Genomic DNA, 14,584 nt, shown 5'->3' on the forward strand with positions numbered 1-14,584 from the left:
CCTGTCTGGGATAAATGCCTAGTATTGTTCATTATAGTATGTGTAATCCCCTGAGTATCATGTCTCCCATATGTCTCCTCTGCTAATACACAGAGATACATCGGAAATCACTGACCATAGCCTTGGTCAAGATTGCCTAGTCAGAGAAACCTCTTACCCAAAATAACGGAGATCTCAAAAAGCGTTTGTATGATAATTCATTTTTTAAAAAATGATTTATTTATTTATTATATGTAAGTACACTGTAGCTGTCTTCAGACACTCCAGAAGAGGGAGTCCGATCTTGTTATGGATGGTGGTGAGCCACCTTGTGGTTTGCTGGGATTTGAACTTCGGACCTTTGGAGGAGCAGTCGGGTGCTCTTACCCACTGAGCCATCTCACCAGCCCTGTATGATACTTCATAAATAAAGCAAGGTCACTGTCTTTGTTCAGTGTAGTCTCTGTGAGGAAGGTGGGTTTTCTTTATTTTTCTCTCTGTATAGGTAAGTAAACTGAGGCCCGGAAGAGTCTCTTGTCATGCTCAGCAACTCATGGGCGTTTCAGAAACGCGGAGAACCTAAACCGACCGTCTCCTCACCTAAAGCTCTGACCCAAGAATCTAAAATTTGTCTGATGACAAGTGACCATACCTGATCAGCAGCCAAACTTCTTTGGAGTCATATCTTTCCTACAGAGGCGTTAACAGAGCCCAAAAGGCATTGTGAAAACTCCTCAGGGCTGTAAATGACAGCGTTCACGTGCAGGTGGAGCCCAGATTGACTCCACAGTCAAAAGCTCAGACAATGTTTTGGTTGCTGGCCTGGAAAATCTAGGATGAAAGCCGGACCTGCAGCTGAGTGCTCTCCTATGCACAGGGGTCAGGCCCAGGGCCCCAGGTGGCAGTGGGTGGAGTCAGGCGCAAGCGTATCTAACTGAGATCTCGAATAGGTAGGATTTGCGAAATGCTAGCTTTCAAGTCCTCTAGTCTCCACCCGAACATGATTATCGTAGCTGAGGTTTTGGCAACCGCGTGGACCCTTCCGAAGGGCAGGACCCGCAGTCTTTCTTCCGGGAGTTGGGACCGGGCTGGAGCTGGGTCAGGGCCGAGCGGAAACCGAACCCAGGGTCGAGGCGGCAGGGCGCGTGTGTGAGTCCCGGTCTCCGGAGTCCGAGTCCAGAAGGAATCGAGTCCTGGGAGGTGTCCCGGACAAGGAGGAATTCGCTGTCGCTTCGGCTCCTGTGGTGGTGAGAATGCAGGTCAAGGTAAAAAGTTGGGCCTGAAGATGTTCGCATTGGCCTCTGTCCCTGCTACTGCGGGGCTCCTGCGTGGGATCAAGGTTCCGAGGTCCTGGAGAGTGACAGCGTCTAGCCCAGCGCTTGAGGTGCTGTGCCTGGCTGGGTGTCCTATAGGACAACCGGGGAACAAGCTCCTTGTCACCTTTACCGGTTCTTCTTTACTTCCACACTTTGTGTGAGAAATAGTATTATTTATTGTTCCCGAAGTGTGCAGGCAGAGTTCAGGCTTGCCACACACATTGGCTCATTTCAACCTGGGCGGGCTGACAGGACACATTTTTTGGTTTCTTCTCAGGCAGTTTGAACTGCCGTCTCTGCTCCATCACCACCTGTAACCCTGAGAGTTTTGTTATTAGCTTCAGCTTTCACATTTGGAGCAACTGGAAAGTACTATTTGAAGATGAAGTGGGATGAGATATGCGATGTGACCTTAGAATAATGCTTAATGTGTTTGACAAAGTTTCAAGAGCGTTCCTTTTCCTCCTGCACTGGGTCCAAGGACCTCCAGTATCCAAGCTCTCTACCATGGAGCTACATTCGCAGCCTGTTCAGCGTCTTTCAGTAGCTGGGATAACAGGTCTGCATCATCAGGCCTGACTTAACTGTTTCATCCTGCCAATAATTCTGTAGCGTCCTAAATGACATCACTCTTCCCCCAACCTCCCTCGTTTGGGGAGAAAATGAAACTGAGGGAGAAAAGTAGAATTGAGATTTGACGTCATGTCAAGGTATAGAGAGAGCAGGGATCATCTAGTCATACACATGCTGGTGATGGTTTATTCTACATAACAGCGTCACTCTTAACTGCTCAGGGAAAATATAGTCTTCAGTTTCTTTGTCCCTGTAAGCACTATCATGTGGGCTACCGCGGGGTGCCGGGAGAGCCGATGACAGCTTCAGGAACTGGTTCTCTCAGTCCCCTGTGACATCTGGAGATAATTCTTCGTTATTAGGCTTGCACGACAATTGAGTTTATATACTTGATGAGCTGCCATTTAGGCTCCCATATGACTTTGGTGCATTAATTTATTCTTTGCTTTGGATTGTTCCAAAACCAATATAGCATTAGATATTTAGCTAGATTAGCATTTTGGGTTTAACTTGTGAGAATTTGCTTGGTTGTTTCTTATTTCTCATCAGGGGTTGTAACCATATGGGATCGAACAAATTGTTTGGAATATATATATATATATATGCATATATTATATATATGCATATATATGCATTTATATATGTGTGTGTATGTATATAATGCACAATGCACAAATTAAAACAATAAATATATATCCTAAAGATATACTTATATTTATGATAAATATTTTATATTTATAAATATATATTTATATATAAATATATATTATTTCATATGTAAATATGTAATATATTTTATGATATATATATTTAGAACATATATATCATATATATCTATTTATATACATAAAGCCATATTTTAATTTGTACATTTGTTTTTCACATAAAAGAACCCAGATTGTATACATTACAATGTTAATAATTCCTAGGGGTAAAAATCTTTGCAAATACACATGGTGCTTGCTCAAGTTAAGACCATATCTATATACAGAATTTCTCCCTATGATTATCCCTGTTCTACATTAATCAGTCAACACATGTTTGTGAAATGTCAACTATGTTATGAGCCCTCTTTCAGTACCTGGGAATACACAGGAATGTAGGAACAGGACTTTTATTGTTGGGATGGAGAAAGGAGGATGAGTCAGCCTCAGCTACAGCTTTTTAACCTTTCCTAGAGTACACATGTCATACAGTCAGCATCTCTCCCTTACTTCCCTCCCTATAAAGTCATAACTGTTAGCTTGTGTGCCGTCCGGCCAGAGAACCCTTGCCATCTAGAAGTAGACTTTCTGAATGGACAAACACTGTGATATGTGTGTGTGTGCAACAAAAGATCTATATAGCCTTGAAAAGGTAGGAAGTTTTGATATTTTCTAGCAGATGAATAGGATTTGGGGCTATTATGTTAAGTGATATGAGCCAGTCATAAAAGACAAATATGTAATTCTACTTATGAGCCATTTAAGAGTGTTAAATTTATAAAAATGAAATGTAGAGCAGTGATTGCCCGGGGTAGGGGCGGCAGCAAGATGGAGCTGTTGAGTGGGTCTGGAGCCCCAGCTTTGGAGCATAAAGGAGTTCCAGAGATGGCTGCAGAACTATGTGATTACGTATACCAATATTGAACCACACACTTAGAAAATAGGATAGTAAATATTATATCATGTATCTTTTATCACAATTAAACATAGAAACAGGCCAGTTATTGTGGCCCATGCTTATAATCCGAGCACTCAGGAGGCAGAGGCAGGAGGATTATAAATGAAAGCCAGCCTGGGCTATCTTTAGCTATAGAATGAGACCTCATTACAGAATTACACAAACAACAAAGAAAGATGCTCATATAAACTACTTAATGAGATTTTTTTTCTAAACTTTGGATATAATTGTGTATCCTGAATTCAGCTGGAATTTTATTTTGAGTGGTACCCACAGATAAATTGATAGGCATGGGGTGGTAGTCAAACATCTTGGAAAATTTTCCATTGATTTGGGCAGCCCAACACTTAACTCTTAGTCTTTCTGTCTTTTGATACAAGGTCTCACTGGGTAGATTACAGACCTGCTACTATGGAAATGTATTTTCTTTACTTTCGATGAGTTTTGGCGTTTCTGTTTTTCTGTGGAAGAGGTTCTTGGTCATGGATAGTATAGGAAAACTTGAAGGCTATTTCAGAGTGTCCTAACCAGTTTCCAGCAGTGAGAAGCAGTCATTTAATTTGCCTTGGAGCCTGGATTCTTTCTCAGGGTTTGGCCAGCAATTCCTTCTGCCAAAGCCCTACAGTCCAGCTGTGCAGATACACACATGGAGACCAGGGGTCAACCTCAGGTGTCCTTCCTTAGGATGGCTGTCCTTGTTCTGAGACAAGGCCTCTCACCGGCATCTGGTATTTGCCTGGTTGGGCTATGCTGGCTAGTTTGGGAGCCCAGGTCACTTCCTGTTTCTACTTCTCAGGTGTTGAGATAACAAGTCTGGATCACTGTCTAACTTCTGCTGTGAGTATCAGAGATGAGACTCAGATCTTGTACTTGTGCAAATATTGCCTACTGAACCATAGTTCCAGTTCCTTACAATCCATTGTAACTGGGAAAGGTGCTTACTCAGAGCACAGCAAGGTGCCTGCTGAGATGTGGTGGCATCCCATTTCCAGGATGACCTTAGGTATGTAGTCTATGGAAGCCTGCAATGATTGGCACCATGGGGAACCAACTAGTGGAAGACATTGCCATGCTCTGCCTCATGCTGACTCCAGATCTTCTGGAAATAATACAGAGCCAGTTGGACATCAGATACCCTCCTCCCTCTTTTTAATTGCAGTGTTTTGAATGGTAAGATTAATCTCATGAATTTGGTTTTTGTTGTTTTGCTCTGTTTTTAATTTTCTGCCCTATCCTTAAACTGTGTGCAGACATTACATGGAATTTCCTTTTGCCACACTCAAAACCTAGGTCACTGAAGACTTAGAATTCCCAAAGTGCTTATCTTACTTGGCCAGTTATCTGAACTAGTAACTTCTTATGAATAGCCTTTGTTTTAGACAGGGTTCTCTAGAGTCACATACTTATGGAATGTCTCTAGAGATTAAGGGAATTTATTGTAATGACTTACAGCCAGCAGTCCAACTAATCCAACAATGGGCAGCTGTGAATGGGAAGTCCAAGAATCTAGTAGTGCTCACTCCCACGAGGCCAGTTGTTTCAGCTGCTCTTCTGTAGAAGCTGGAATCCTGAAGAGTGGGTTCCAACAGATGTGCTGGCAAGTAAGTTCAAGCAGGTGAAGAAGAATGAGTCTTCCTTCTCCCATCATCCTTACATAGCCCTCCAGTAGAAGGTATGGCCCAGATTAAAGGAGTACCATACTTGAATATGAAATTTGTTCTATCCCAGGCTGGCCTTGAACTCAGAGATCTGCTTGACTCAGTCTCCTGGGATTAAAGGCATGTATTACTTTGCTTGGGCCTAACCTATTCCTGGCCACTATGCCTCAAGATTTGGATCAAAAGCATGTGTCACCCCATGCCAAGATCCAGTCAGAAGCCTGTGTCTTCCAGCCTTGAGATCTGGATTACAGGTGTGACTGCCATTTCTGGATTGTAGTTCATTCTAGATGTAGTCAAGTTGACAAGCAGGAATGGTTGTCATAACCTTTAAAAAAATTTTTTTTTTTTAAATTAAGCAAACAGTTCACCAAAGAAGCAAAGATCTTGGTGAGAAATAAGTATTTTACATAGCAGATGTGTTAAGAGACCATGGAGAAAGCTCATTGCCTTGTGTTTTAAGTTTTGCCATTCTGTTCACTTTCCTTAGGGTTGGCAGATGTTGGCATCTGGCTTGGGAGGACCAGCTCAAGCTGCTCATGCAGACCATAGTGAATTTTGGTGAAAGGCAGAACTTTTCATTCATGATTAGATCGTGCCTGAAAAATCACAGGCAGTTTTCAGAATGCACATTGTGTTACCTTTGCCTGGAGTTCTTTCTGTTGGGACTAAGTAAGAATCAAGATATCTCAATGGTAAATATTTGGAAATACTCTCAGTAGAAGCAAAGAATAAGAAGACCTAGGGTGGTAGTTCAGTGCTCGAGCACTTGCCTGGCATGCCAAAGGCACTCCAGCACTGAAGAAAATCATGTAACAGAAAGAAGCCATGGATGCCTGCTGGCTGTGTGTGCTCTGGACTCATAAGTCACCTCAGTTGCCTTGTCCATCAAACAAGCAGCTACTCTGTATTGGCCACCAACATAAGACATGGCGACTATGGTTTGAGTCTAAGATTCCACTGAGAATCTGTTGAAAGCACCACAGTGAACTGACTTATCCAAGCTCTCTGTCTTGCCCTGGACCCTCTGGCCTAGCCTTCTCTTGTCAGATTTTTTTTCCTCCTCCATTTCCTTGTTAAAGAAAATGCGCAAGTGTGTATGTGTGTGTGTGTGTATTCACGTGTTTGGTATATGTGTGAATAGGTCTTCTTGCTCATGCAGAGAGACCAGAGCTTGATGTCAGATGTCCATAACTACTCCAGCTTGTTCTGTGAGATTAAGTTTCTCACTGAACCCAGACACTTGCAGCTTTGGCTAGACTGGTTAGCCTCAACCCTCTAGGGTCTTCTACCTGTCTGTCTCTTCAGGAACCCACAGCTGCACCACAAGTGTTGTTGTTACAGGCATGAATCTGAACTTAACCCTTTATACGTAAACAGAAAAGACTCTAACCATTAAACTGCCTTTCCAGTCCTTTCAACTTTTAAAGAAAAATAAAGGAACAGTTTTATTGAGATAAACTATATCTATAATTTGCATAAATTGTCTTACTCGATTGTTTTTGGTATAGTGCCAGAGTTTAGAATCATTTTCCCACAGTCAATATTAAAACACTTATTGTTCCCAAAAGGAATCCAACTGGTATTACTTACCATCTTCTTCTCCCAAATCTGATCCAACACCCACTAATCTGTCTTCTGTCACCGTAAGTCTCCGTAGTCTGGCATCATACACAAAGGGTTGCATGCTGCTGATGGTCCTTCATGACAAGCTCATCTCGTCTGGATGTGTTCAGGGTTATCCATCTCATCTGTATGTGTTTGAGGTTATCCATCTTATCTGGATGTATTCGGGATTATCTGTGTTGCAGGCTTTGCAAGGCCCTCCTTCCGTTGTTTTATTAAACACAATTCCATTGCACACACATATAACGATCACTATTTTTACTAGTTGTTTGGTGGACATTTGGTTGTTTCTGTTTTCTTGGATCGTACAATGATGCTTTCATGAAAATTTGGGTACAAGATTTTGGGTGGCTTTGCTTTCATTTCTCCTGGATAGACACATAGGAGTCTAAGTGCTGGGAGATTCAGGAACACTGAGTTTAGCTTTTTTGAGAAACTGTAGATTCTTTCTTAAAGTCACCGCACCGTTTGACATTCGTACCAGCAATCTAGGATAGCTCCAACTTTGTTTTACAACATCTTTATTTTCTGACTTTCTGACTATAGCATGACAGTGACTGCACAGATGAACTCCTGGTTTTGATTTGTATTTCTCTAAACCTGAATGATTTTGAACATCTTTTGTGTGCTTATGGCTGTTTGGGTGTTTTCTTTGACTGTTTTATATCTTTTCTGAGGCACATGTATTGGAACCAAAACTTGAGGTTGTCTCCTGAAATCTATATATTCATATCCACAGAAAAGTTAATTTGCAATTCCAAATGGCCACAATCCTCTTGAGATCTCTGCGGGTCTCAGGGGCCACACAGAAGAGTTGCCGTGTTGCGGAGACTTTGCTGGGCATTTCCCATGCTTGTAAGTGAGGATGTAAGTGAGGATTCTCATGGATTCGGGTGCTCAAGCACCATTTAAGGAATTAATTTGAAAACTTTAAAATGCTACTCTTAAACTTCCATTTTTTAAAAAAGGGATTTTATGTACACAATAAGTATTTTGCCTGTATATATATATATATATATATATATATATATATATATATATATATGCATTATGTGGGTACCCAGTACTTGTGAAGATTAGAAAGTACTCTAGGAACTGAAGTTACAGAAGATTGTGAGCAACCATATGGGTGCCAGGAACAGACTCCAAGTTTTCTGGAAGAATAAGTGCTCAGAACTACTGATCTACTCATTCATAAACCCCAACCATTATTCCTGAGGTGGAGGTTTCCCCAAGTAAAGGTTCAGTGAATTGTGTGTGTGTGTGTGTGTATTTGGAGGTTAGAAAATAACTCAGTTCTTAGTTCTTGCTTTCCGATTTGCATTTTGAGACAAACGGCCTCTTGCCAATCCTGAATTCCAAGCTGGCTGTTTGGTGAGCTTTGGCCTTTTCATGGGTTCTAGGGAATCTGAATTCGCATTCGCATGTTTACACAGCAAGCACGTTATCCACTGAGCCATTTCTCCAGCTCCAAAGACTGCTTTTGAAACAGTAATTTGGGGAAGGAAATCAAACCTATGTTGGATTCAAATGAGAGGCAGAATAATGGCGAACAGGCATACTTCGGGGAAAGTGGTCATAATGAGACTCCCTAAGTCGTGGTGGACTGGTCAGGGTTAATGGTCTAGAAACTTCACCTGAAGGCAGTATGTGGTGATACTTGGGATTTATTGTTATTGTTTAAGTTCATGACGTCCAAGAACATGAAAAGTGGAATTGATTTCTACCACTCTTGGCGTGGAATTCACAATGAGCTCTGTAGTCAGTGGTGTTATACTGAGTGGCTAAGGGCATGAGTCAGACTGCCCAAATATGAATGCCAGGCCAGAGTGCCTACATAGGAACCCTGACTCAGACTGCTAACATATAAGTTCCACAGTTACTTTTATGAGCAGTTGGGTCCCTTGGGCAAATTATTCACCCTTTGTAGACTTAGTATCTCATTGACAGAAAGACTGTAATAATTGCATTCAGGTGCTCCAGGGCAGACTAAATATTTGGCATTGTGCAGGTGAGTGCCTGCAGAGGACAGAATACATGCTCACCCTGCTGTTAATATTATTTTATCAGCTGGGTTGGACTTTGAATCTGGAGACCTCTGTCTTCTTGCTGCAGAAAGTAGACTTCCTCCTCTAATCTAAGGGCCAAGAGGTTTTGTAAACTGAGCCTTGTAATCATCTCCGAGAGATGCTTTTCTTCCCAGGTGAGTCTCAGTTTAAGAGGGCATCTGACAGACGCTTGGCTTGTATCCATTAATCCCTTCCAGCCTTTGTCATCTCTGTCAGCGGGTGCCTCACGAGGATTCCCTAACAAAATACAGCGAAACAAATCCCAATCTTTGACCTTCTCCATGCTAGCTCAGCACTTGCCTGCTAAGCAGTCAGCTATCCCGACTGACCCTAAGACCCAGTAGAGAGGTATTTTTGACTATGCAGAGAAGAAGATTTTAAATCTTTAATGAAAAAAAAAAATACAAAGTTCTATATTTTGCTCAGGCTATCCTTGAACTCTTGGCCTCAAAGGATCTCCTTTCTTAGTCTTCCGTTTGGGTGGGACTACAGGAGAACAAGTATGTTTGGCTTCTGAGGTCAAACATCTTGCAATTAAAAAAAAAACAAACAAAAAAACAAAAAAACAAACCAACTCCCTAAAATTAGTGCAATTTTAAGGACAGCTTCCAGCAAAGCAAACTAACCTAAGGCACTTACTAACTAGAGTCTTAGTCTATCACGTGACACAAAGGAAAGCAAAAGGAGCCCTTAGGTGGCTTTCTCAAGTGTCTTGCAGCCCCTCCCACCCCACCCCGCCCCCATGTGGGAATGCATTCCTCAGAGGCAGCTCTTATCTTCGAGACATTTCAGAACACAAGTTGTGTAAATTTTGTTGGCTGCCACTTAGGTTTAGCAAGCACCTAGCTGAAGAGCAGTGTTGGTGGGTGAAGGACTGGGAGGCTCGACTACCCGCCCTGGTGCTGGGGGGTGGTGGTGCGGGGGTCAGGTTGCTGACTGGGCCACTCCTCTGTTCAGCAGGGCAGTCCATGGTGTAGCAGGTACAGGAGCATTTTCAGAAGGTACTTGAATTCTTGTTTGCAGACTAGATGGTCGGTTCCTTTAAATTATTATTATTAATAGTTTGGGCTCATACTTGGGGACAGTTCAAGTGAAAGGTCTCTCTTCATAATACAGTCATAAGATGTTACGAGCATCCGAATAACAGGCTCTGGAGTAGGAAGCTTGCTATTCTTTTTCTTTAATCCTTCTTTTATAGCTGCCCTTTTGAGTCAAGGTTTCTTCCTTATGGATTGAATGTGCTTCTTCTCATCTTTCAATGTCACAAGAAATCAAACACAGGAGGGACATCTTAAGGATCAAAGCCCAGGGAAAATGGAAGCTGTCCTGTAGTTTGCTGCTGGATGACTCTCACAGGGAGGTGCCGTGCGGTGGCGGTGCCCTCTTTCCTTCCTGAGTGGCCCTGTGTGCAGTCAACCCTTCACAGAACAACACCGGGGCTTTGAACACCACAGTAACAACAACAAATAAAAGCCGGGAAATTTGGGCCTAGCGAATACCTCATGCCTGCCAACCTCCGTTAGTCACAGCATTCTTGCTCTCCTACTGACTGGCCGACTGCTGAGGCTTCACTTCCGGGACCGCCCTCTTTCTCACAGAGCACCTTTTTTTCCTCAGCATTTTAGGAGAACTAGTTATTTGGAATGGGGGAAATTTGGTATTAAAAATCTTAAACGTTTTTAAAGTACTGTATTTATTTTTTATGTGGCATACATATATGCACATGTTGGATTGTGTACATGTATGTGCCTGTATGTATGCATTTGGTGTGGGGTATGTTGGGCTGAAGCCAGTGGTCAATTTCAGATGTCTTTATCGTTCTCTACTTTAGTTTTTGAGACAGGGTCTCCCAGGAACCTGTAGTTCAATGCTTTACCCACACTGGCTGATCAGCAAGAGTGGGGTTACCCCTGTAGAAAAATAAAGACTTTTTTTCTACCCTTTGATGTTGGGGTTATAGATGTAGGCCTCTACCTAAACCTTTAGTGTAGTTTCTGGATATTACAATTCAAATCCACATGTTTGAACAAACTTTAAAGGGGGCCCAAACGTTCATGTTGAATTAAAAAATATAAAGATCGTGATGAAAAATCTTTTTTTTCTATTTAAAAATAACACCTAAAAATTAAGATTTAAAAATCTTAACATGATAACTTTAAAAAAAATAGGAAAAAATTTTTTAGGCAAGGAGTGTTCTTTATTGAAAATTCCTGAAAACCTCTTAGAAAAAGAATCTCTCAAAACTGTGTTCCTAGGAAACAATCCTGTAATCTCCTCAGAGAAACCCCTAGCCAGGTGTTCAGAGGAGTTGACAGTGGTTTATCACCTCTGGAGTTCCACAATATTTGCATACACTTATATGGCCATAATACATTTTCTTTTCTTCCACCTTTGCTTTCCAGGATAGAAATCAATGGCAGGTGCTTGCAAGCAGCGCAGGTAGGTATGGTGGGTGTAGAAATGTCGGCATGTGGGCAGAGCGCAGTGGGTTTAAATAGGTCAGAGAGCAACTGTTTAGGGTGGGCACACAGGCTCAGAGGGCACAGAGAGGAGAATTTGATCCAGATTTCATTCTAGACAGCATAGGAGTAGAGAGTATCCTACAAAGAAGAGCCTGAGGAGAACTCTTGGAGGTGAATCCAGGGGTTTGTAAGCAGTTCAGTTGATGCAAAATATGGAGATTGAGGCAGGGAGCAGAGTACCCAGTATATGATAGGTAGCGAGTGGGATATGAACACTGAAGAACTTCCAATACCTTCAGGGCAGTGCAGAGCCACTGGGTAGAAGATTCAGGTGAGACTGACTTACAACTTAGTCACTCTGTGAAGACTATGGACTTTATTGAAGAGACTGGGTATAAGAAAAGCAAACCAGAGGTAGAAAGGTCTGGGAAAGGTCTGACAGAAAAATAAATTAATAGTGACGTTAGCTAGGGAATCAGAGGCATTAGCTAGGTTAGTGAATGTATAGATACAGAGGTTTGCACAATACATAAGCTGTTTCATACAAGCCCAGCCCTCCTAGTGGTTGACTGAATGGGAAGTAAGGCGACCACTGAAGGTCTGATTTCGCTCTTGTTTGAGAGACCTAGGAACAGACTGATAAGAGAGGAAAACGGTTTTCTGAGCAATAACCCAGAGATTGGAAAAAACAATGGCACACAGCTGTTCATGTCGACTGGTACTGAAACAGATAATACCCAGTATCTTTTGTGAGAATGTATTCCAGAGACCAGCAGGTGGGTGACATGGTGGTTCATTAGTTTTGAAAAATTGCCACTTCTGAAACATGCGTTGTGAGTGTCTTAATCCAGAGGTTACCCGTGCATTGAGAAAACACAGTTCCTGCTTCCATTACAGCCAGTAAACTGCTTTGTACTTTTCTGACAATTACCTTTTAACTGAGACCTTTCCTGGAACCTGGGGTAGAGAGTGCAGGGGGAGGTGTGTGTGGCTGGTCCATCTAACACATTCCATAACCGGTCATAAAGATTTGGAGCAGGATGCAGGGAGGAAGCAAAGTCACACTCATTAATAGAAAAGATGAAAGAGAGGAGGAAATATATCCCCCCTTTTAATTCAGGGTATGTGATGGTTTCTATATGCTTGGCCCAGGGTGTGACACTATTAGAAGGTGTGGCCCTGTTGGAATGGGTGTGTCACTGTGGGTGTGGACTTTAAGATCCTATTTTAGCTGTCTGGAAGCTAGTATTCTGTTAGCAGTCTTCAGATGAAGATGTAGAACTCTCAGCTCTTCCTGCACCATGCCTGCCTGGTTGTTGCCATGTTCCCACCTTGATGACAATGGACTGAACCTCTGAACCTGTAAGCTAGGCCCAAGTAAATGTGTCCTTATAAGAATTGCCTTGGTCATGGTGTCTGTTCATAGCAGTAAAACCCTACCTAAGACAGGGTGCATTGTCAGTAAGAATGAGGATGTCCTGGCTTCTAACATGGTCACCTGGGTACAGTGAGGAGCCCTTACAGAGCCTAACTGAGTAGCAGTGGAGAAAGAATAGATAGGCTAAATTTGCAATCAAACTGTTACACTCCGCATATCTGATAAGGGGAGCAGTTATGTGTTGTGTAAGCAATTATTTGAATTACTGATTTATGAGTGGATTGTCTATCACCGGTGTCAGTAAGAGGTCACTGTCCCTGCACTTTGTCCTATCTTTTTCTATATTACTTTAACCCACACAACCTCTGTTGATGTGTAGTTAGAAATCACCAGCACAGAATACTCTCCTTAGAGAAGTCTTCTGTTGTCTGTGTTGTTCAATATTCTCATGCTTTTTAGGGTGCTGCTATAGATGTTTTCAAACTTCTAAACACTTCAGGTCACACAGTGAAGGAGGCTGCTTTTCTAGCAGTAAGATGCACCTTTTACTTATTTCATTTGTTATTATTAAGTGTGAGGAATCGGGTCACTTCAAAATCCGTTTGGAAGTTGAACATAAATAACAAAGAGTTGTCAGTTATCAGGAGCCATTGGAATTCATTATGATGAGGACATTCTCTAAGAGGATATTGCCTAACAGTTACTAGTAGCTTGTGCTGGTTTCTGTCAGCTTGATGCAAGCTGGAGTCTTCTAGGAAGAGGGAATCATATAGGATGAATTGATTCTACCAGTGTCCTATAGACAAGTCTTTGGGGGCATTTTCTTGATTAGTTATCGATGTGGGAGGGCCCAGACCACTACAGGTGGTGCTACCCATAGCCTAGTGGTCCTAGGTTGTTTAATGAAGGAGGTTGTTAAAAGGAGCAAATCAGCAAACCAGTAAGCAGCACTCCGCCCTGGTGTCTGGTATAGCTCCTATGTCCAGGTTCATGACCTGCTTGAGTTCCTGCCCCAATTACTCTCAGTGAATGAATTGTTACCTGAAAATATAAGATGTGGTAAAGTCTTTTCTTCCCTACATTGATTTTTAGTCAGTATTTGATCACAGCAATAGAGAAATAAACTAAGGCATGCCTTGGGGTTTTTACTTCTAAATTGACCATCTGCATGGAGAAGAATGTAGAAATATCTGCACTGATTTAGATTTTGACTCTACAGATACAGATGTGCATGAAAACTATGCTTTCAGGGATATTTTGTACAAAGTGAAGAATGACATAGATTTACATGAGTAGGTTATCTGCTTTGTATAAGGATTTCTGTATAAAGGAATACAGGTTGGCATCTTTAAACAAAAATGTAAGATTATCATTAACATCATCATTAATGTTAAATCACTGAGGCATAGGGGTACATATATTTTTTTAATTTTTTATTAGGTATTTTCTTCATTTAGATTTCCAGTGCTATCCCAAAAGTCCCCCATACCCTCCCACCCCACTCCCCTACCCACCCACTCCCACTTCTTGGCCCTGGTATTCCTCTATACTGAGGCATATAAAGTTTGCACAACCATCTTCTGCTACATATGCAGGACGAACTCCGGGAGGTACTGGTTAGTTCATATTGTTGTTCCACCTATAGAGTTGCAGACCCCTTTAGCTCCTTGGGTACTTTCTCTAGCTCCTCCGTTGGGAACCCTGTGATCCATCCAGTAGCTGACAGTGAGCATCCACTTCTGTGTTTGTTAGGCCCCGGCATAGTCTCACAAGAGACAGCTCTATCTGGGTCCTTTCAGCAAAATCTTGCTAGTGTATGCAATGGTGTCAGCGTTTGGAAGCTGATTATGGGATGGATCCC

The 14,584-nt window shown here is 42.1% G+C and overlaps 1 protein-coding gene across 1 annotated transcript in view; it reads left to right on the forward strand.

Moving 5' to 3' along the window:
- Window positions 1–975: 975 nt before the first annotated feature.
- The window catches only part of Trpm6 (transient receptor potential cation channel subfamily M member 6), a 152,474-nt gene continuing 138,865 nt past the window's right edge, over window positions 976–14,584 (forward strand). Inside the window, exon 1 of the mRNA XM_021151275.2 lies at window positions 976–1,244. Coding sequence (XP_021006934.1) covers window positions 1,233–1,244 — 12 coding nt within the window. The 5' untranslated portion in view covers window positions 976–1,232. The remainder of the gene's footprint in view (window positions 1,245–14,584) is intronic.

Source organism: Mus caroli, chromosome 19 (genome assembly GCF_900094665.2).
Source record: "Mus caroli chromosome 19, CAROLI_EIJ_v1.1, whole genome shotgun sequence".
NCBI lineage: Eukaryota > Metazoa > Chordata > Mammalia > Rodentia > Muridae > Mus > Mus caroli.